General features: G+C 38.1%; 1 protein-coding gene across 1 annotated transcript in view; it reads right to left on the bottom strand.

The window, feature by feature from the left end:
- Positions 1-771: 771 nt before the first annotated feature.
- The window catches only part of LOC127637200 (sarcoplasmic/endoplasmic reticulum calcium ATPase 1-like), a 92,216-nt gene continuing 86,090 nt past the window's right edge, over positions 772-6,897 (bottom strand). The window contains exons 18-22 of the mRNA XM_052118153.1: positions 5,708-5,841; positions 5,342-5,459; positions 4,584-4,701; positions 4,371-4,399; positions 772-4,272 (exon numbers count right to left, since the gene is read on the bottom strand). Coding sequence (XP_051974113.1) covers positions 4,395-4,399; positions 4,584-4,701; positions 5,342-5,459; positions 5,708-5,841 — 375 coding nt within the window. The 3' untranslated portion in view covers positions 772-4,272; positions 4,371-4,394. The remainder of the gene's footprint in view (positions 4,273-4,370; positions 4,400-4,583; positions 4,702-5,341; positions 5,460-5,707; positions 5,842-6,897) is intronic.

The raw sequence follows: 6,897 nt of genomic DNA, 5'->3' as shown, positions 1-6,897 counted from the left end.
GTAAAGAAGCAAACAGCCTCAGTGAGCGTTGTCTTTGAGGCTAAAAGTGAACTCACATCCACAACATATCCATGGCTGTGCTCTTTCTCACAAAAAGACTGCATTGTGAGAAGATCTTCTTTGGTTCCTCTTAAACCGCTCTCAATAACTGCAGAAAGATCTACCTGTACCAGCAGTCAAACCACAATTTATCTGTCTAGCATTTCAATACAGAATAACAAGTTGGTGGAGTGCAAGTGCAGAATGTTTTGAAGTGATGGGTGAGATGTGAGCTGCAATTGATTAACTAATAGATGGTGACCAGTTCTCTCTTCATTTAGTTTTTTCTTTCATTTATACGTAAAAGGCTTCTTGAAGCTGTCAAAGAATATGTGGGATTAAGGTAATTATAATGCATTCTACCATAAATATATATTTCTAAGGATTTCTTTCCTTTTCTTCTCCTGAACACCATGCCTATTAGAAATATTAATTAGAACAAGATGCCTATTAGAAATAATCACAACATATCCATAGGAACTAATCTATAATATAGATGAGAATATTTGTCTATAATCCCACTGTGTATTTTCAATGGTCTGTGCAGATTGAATGAGGCCAGATGCCACTTGTGCCGTTACTGCGGCCAAGACATAACATTACAGTGCCACCAGATGGAAGCTAGAGTACATTACACTCACAAACTACATAACACATCACAGCATGTATGCAGAACAAGGAATGTAAAAGCAGGCCATTCCAATCAAAAACAAAGCAGCAAAGGCATATAGATAAATTAGAAGATAAATAATCTTTATTTGACATGTCTTTCATATATATATAAAATTATGTATCCACAATTAATATTACCAAGGCGTTACAGATAATTCTCAGTAGTGGGTGCAAAGCTCCAGCCAGTTTGTGCGCAGGCAGAAAGACAGCTGTCCAGCAAGAATGGATCATCTCACTACACACTGTACTCTAACTAATGGGATTAGCTTTGGAGTTGTCAGAAGGGAAACTTCATTGTAATTTTTTTATTTGCATTCCTGATTGTCTACGTTTATGTTTTGTATGTTCTTGATTGCCTCTAAAATAGAGCAAAATAAATTGTTACAGCGTCTCAGAAATGACAAAGAGGGCATTCATAGGGAACAATCAAGTAAGATTAAAAATTAAAACATTCAGTATTTGATGAAAATCTCCTTTAATTTAAAATAGTATGTAGGAGAAACACCAACACAGGAGTTCAAGAATGTAAAAAAAATATGATTCTTCTTTATATATATATATATATATATATATATATATATATATATATATATATATATATATTAATTGAAACAAGACCAATTTAAATTGCACGACTAAACAAAGTGGACATCCAAATTTCTGCAAAACACACAGACATTTCATATCTCTGGACGCACAGTACCCACACCAAGCCCTTCAAGAGAACACCTTCATAATCCAGCCTTGATAACTGGACATCACTCTGTGTAAACCACACAATGTTTTTTTTTTTTTTTTTTGAGAAAAAACAAAAAAACAAAAACACAAACAAAAAACAAACAAAAACAACTACAAATCCTAAACCCAATTTAAGTTGCAAAAAATTACCATTATCAAATATTATCATTATTAGCACAGCTCTTATATTTATTTTAAAACTTGAACTCCTTAACTAAATTTAAAAGCAACAAAACCCCCTGCAACCTTTTCAAACAAACTGTAACAATGAATAAACAACCTCCACTATTCTAAAAAATATTCTCAATCCTCATTAATTAAGCGCAGGGAAAAAATAGCTTCAAGCTGTTCTCATCCTGTTGGCATTTCATTTAAGCCATTATTGAAAAATGAAATATACTGTATAGGTTATTAATTACAGTAACTAGATTCCATGCAATCAGGTATTTATTTTTTCTTCTGTACAGAGTTCAAGAGATCAGTAGTTTTTAGCAAGGCTGAACAAGCCCACACTATCTATTGGTTCAGATGCTAGTGTGCGCTGTAGACATGATGAATGAGGGGCCTTACTGCCTTGTGTCAGTATGCTAACCCTGAAGTTATACTGTATGCTAATATATTAGAGAACAGTTCTGAATTAATTGCCATTGCAATAGCTGAAGATGTGAGAGAACATTGGACACAGAACGTGACATTAACTGAGTGCCAGGGGTGGTTCTAGAGGGGGGTCCCGAATAAAAGAGTGAGTGTTTTCCTGAAGCCCCCCCACCGGTTGAATTATATAACACTCGCGCACCACCATCCCCCGGTTGGATGGAATTTCAGTGCCACCACAGACTGATCAAGGTACCCCGCCCGCCCCCTCGTAAAAAAATCCTGGCACCGCCCCTGCTGAGTGCCTGTTTTAATTGGCATTTAGACTGCTCACATTTGTTAATGGCAAAGCAGGTGACCCTAGTGAAGAGGAATTGTCTATTTGTGACAGAGACAGTCACACCACTGTCACAATGTAACAATTAATAGCTTTAAGAAGAATCACAGCTAATAAGCAGACACAGACTCTACCACACAGCAGTTTTAACATGGCAAGCATAATGACACCAGGCACAGACAGTTGGTTTGCCAATTTTTCTGAAAATTGCACACCAACATTTACCAACAGATCATGAAGCCATATCATTCCCTTAACAGCAAAACTCACCAACTAAACCACTTGGGTTCTTTCAGTCAAATACATAAAAAAAAAAAAAAATGTAAAGTAATAATAAAGTAGCAAAGTTCAAGATTGCAAGAAAAGCACTAGCGGTGACGAGTCCTCCCTCAGTGGAAATGAAGAATTAAGTGACAATGTTCAATTAATGTTCAACTGTGTTAAGAAGAGAACATTTATGATTATGATACTGACTGGAATTTTGAAATGGAGAATATGGGGAGGGGGGGGGAGGAAAAAGCCAAGTGGCAATGTACAGTAATGAACACAGAAGAAAGAAGCATACTAGGTACAGTTTAGGAAGGGTGGGTATGAAAGTACATTCAAGTAATAGCCTTTTACTCCATTATGAGGGTGTATGTGTTTGTGTGTCTTTGTGTAAAAATGAGTCAGATCTGGATTACTCTTCACATCAATAAACAAATTCCTTCTTTCTTTTCTACCTCTCCACATCTCCTCAGAGTCCTCTCTCTCTCTCTCTCTTGTTGTCCATTGATATTAATACTTCTGTGGCAGGTTGCACCATGTTGATGTACATGCAGCACATAGTTTCTAGTGTTAAACTGGAGTTAATAAATAGAAGAGGTAAAGAGGAGAATTCTGGGATGGAACAATTCACCTGCTCCCTTTATAGTTTAGGAACATATTACATAAATATGCTTTAACAGCCTCATCTCAGTAAAAAAATAAAATAATAATAATTACAGCTAAAATTTATTCCATAGGATTGTCATGAGCGTTTTGATGTTAACTAATGAACTTATTGTGTACGAATCAAAATTCTCAGGTTATCAGATCTGATTTAGGATATTCTACAATAGCATGCAGACTATGTCACACCTAGCTTAGTCTTGATCTAAATAAAAATGTAGGTTTTTATTCAAGTGCAATAGAAGCCTCGTGTAAACAGTTACCTAAACAAACATTATAGCAAAGTGGAGGACCTCTCAGCATGGGTGGTGGCAACCATTTTTGTACAGTGCATACATACATATCTCGCTGAGAGTGAATGAAGAGAAAATGGAAGAAAAGACAAGAAGAAAAAGAGGAAAAGAAAATCTAGAGCAGACTACTCAAGAAACTGGCCATTCTGTGTAAACACAAACATTTACACACACATTAGAAGATGCCCACAGAGCAAGAGTAAGAGCTATCTCTATCCTTCTTTTATCTCATTCTAATGTAAATATATCATGGCCAAATTATGATATCTTGGAGCCCAAAAGTCAAAGTCCAAAATCCTTAAATGTTTAACCCTTATCTGTTCCCTCAAGAGCTCCAATTACTGCCCTAGTACAGTATGAACAGCAAGTGTGTGAGAGCTGAAAAATGCCAACACACATACAAGCACAATCTCTCGCTCACTCTCTCACACAAACACACTTACTGTAACAAACTACAAGCCCTGCTTGTTTTTAGTGGTGGCTGGACATAAAGCAAAGACACTGGATGAGTGAAAACAAGGGGTGTAAGGATGTGTGTATGAAGAGCATTCTTAAAAGCTTGTAGGAAAAGGTGGGGTGGGGGTGGGGGTGGGGGGGTTATATGTGTCTGGAGGAAGTTGTCCTAGAATTTCAGCTGCCGACTCTTCCTGTACCGTTCTTCCTCTTCACCTGCAGAGAAAAAAGTGAGGATTGTTATATAGTGTCTCCAGTATATCAATATTAAATGTTAATTTAGGAATACAGAGACAACAGTTAAAGAAAGGTACCTTTTCAAAGATGAGATGAGAAAGTTAAACTGCCGGACAACAAACAGATCAGAAACAATCAGGAGAAATGACAGAGTCAACATAAGAGCATTAGAAATATTACTGAGACTGGAATAATAGAAATAGTCACATCAACATCGACAACAACAACAACAGTGACAAAATTTTGGCCAGGTAAAGAGAGGGGAACATTTCTCTGTAAGCAGGTTGTACCTTCTAAATGGTGGCGGGAGATATACTTGAGCGCCTCATCCAATAAGATGACAGGAATTGAGATCTTGAGGACTACGATCCATTGGGACCAGCGTAGTGGAGTTACCTGGAAGATGAGCTGGGGAGCGGGAGACAAAAAAACAACGAGTTAGCAAGAACACTCTAACATCTAACTGGTTCGCAATTTTTATCACACATTAAACTGTTTAAATCATCTCAAGTCACTTTACAAGCAATAATCAGGGATATTAGTCTCAGTCACTATTCACTTTCATTGCATCTTTTTTTTTTGTCATACAATTAAAGTAACTGGTATCTGAAGCTTTCATTAGACCATCTCCTTTTGTGTTTTTGGTGAACTATCCTTTTTAACCTGTCCATAATCAACTGATTACAATTACAGTACAAGATCTAATCTTGATGATTTGAGATAACTATTTAGATTTTATATTAATATTTAGAATATTAGTATTCATGTCGTGACCTAAACCTGTGCAATATTTACAAAGCCTTAAATGACTTAAATGAGTATTAAGCTTAACTGTAACTGACATGAACAAAATAGACAATTAAACTGTTAATGGCAACTATTTGTATGTCAGTTAATTGCCAGGCAAAATCGAATGTTCGCGACAGCCCTATTGCGGATAATTCCACTTAGATAAGTTATGAAAATATACAGCCCATTTGTGACATAAGGCCCTCTAATGAGAGTGCAAAAGAGACAAGTGCAGATGTTTTATATGCATTTCACTCACCGGTAGAGGCTCCACATACAGGATGAGGAAGTGTAGAGACAGTGAGAGGATTATAGCCCCCAACAGCCATATATTCACCCAGGGTGGCATCCTCAACAGAGACTGATTCTCTGACAGGCTGACCGAGAAAGGAGATGGGCTCAGTCAGTGGCCTTGCAGCTAAAATGACTTAAGTGTGTAATTAGGTCTATTATTTTTAAACGTTTTAGGTAAATAACTCAGGAGCTGTCATACAACCAGCAAAGCTCTGCAGAGCTCATAACACATCTAAACGATATTTTAAAGAAAATTAAATTACACCTATTCAGAGTACACAAACTCCAATGATGCACCCTTCAGTACTATAACAATGGCAGCAGAACCTACCTGTTAAGAGAGTTGAACATCTCTATGGTAACAAGGACTGAGAGAGCCATGGTGGTGGGGTAGCGTGACTCAAAGACCTCACAGTCAATGCCCTTGAACATGGGGTTCTCATCTGTACACTGCATGAAGTGACTCTACAAAATAGAGAAAAGACAGTACGGCCATGTTTCTAGAATCAAAGCAAAAAGGATAGTATTTTTTGAAGGAATTAATCTTTTATAACAACACATTACAGGTCTCCTCCCAATTAGATTTGATGCAGCATGGAGCTACATTTCTGATTTAATTTCTTTCAAAAGGATATACCGTAATTTCCGGACTATTGAGCGCACCTGAATATAAGCCGCACCCACTGAATTTAAAAAAAAATATTATTTTGAACATAAATAAGCCGCACCTGTCTATAAGCCGCAGGTGCCTACCGGTACATTGAAACAAATGAACTTTACACAGGCTTTAACGAAACACGGCTTGTAACAAAAATAAATAGGCTTTAACGAAACACGGTGTGGCGGGGGGGGGCGTGGTCAAGCGCCCGTCCGGGAGAGAAAAGCGGTAAGGGCGCTTACATCAAGTGCTGAAAACTGTTTTCCCAAGAAGGACACGTGAAGCAGGGCACTTGACATTCCAGGTAAGGCTTTTAATGGCCACAGCAATGTTTACCATCAATTTTATAAAGTTTCTCAATTCTTGGACTTCTATGTGCCAACACTAGACTGACGTGTGTGTGTCTGTCTGTCACTCACTCTCTCACACTCTCTCTCTGTCTGCTGCCTTTTTATGCCGCTCTCCCCACGCTTACTGAAATTATACACAGGTGTTAGACATTAGCTCAGGTGTAAGCGCCCTTACCGCTTTTCTCTCCCGGACGGGCGCTTGACCACGCCCCCGCTGCCACACACGGCTTGTCACAAAAAATAAAAAATTAGCAGTAAACAGTAGCCTAGCAAGAAAGTCATTGGTCACTATCTTCCTCCTCTTGTGCACATGAAACCACTGAAGTCATCTCCTTCGGTGTCGGAGTTGAATAGCCTCAGCTTTAGTTGTCTTTTTGCACTGAGTCAATTCATCACGCTGCTGTTTCCAACGTCTCCCATGCAGCAGCTCTATTTCCTTTTCCAACAGCCAGATCAATCGCCTTTAACTTGAAATCTGCATCATATGCATTTCTCCGTGTCTTGAGGGTGACA

The sequence above is a fragment of the Xyrauchen texanus genome, chromosome 4, assembly GCF_025860055.1.
Source record: "Xyrauchen texanus isolate HMW12.3.18 chromosome 4, RBS_HiC_50CHRs, whole genome shotgun sequence".
Classification (NCBI taxonomy): Eukaryota; Metazoa; Chordata; class Actinopteri; order Cypriniformes; family Catostomidae; genus Xyrauchen; species Xyrauchen texanus.
This window is presented reverse-complemented; position numbering and strand designations above follow the sequence as displayed.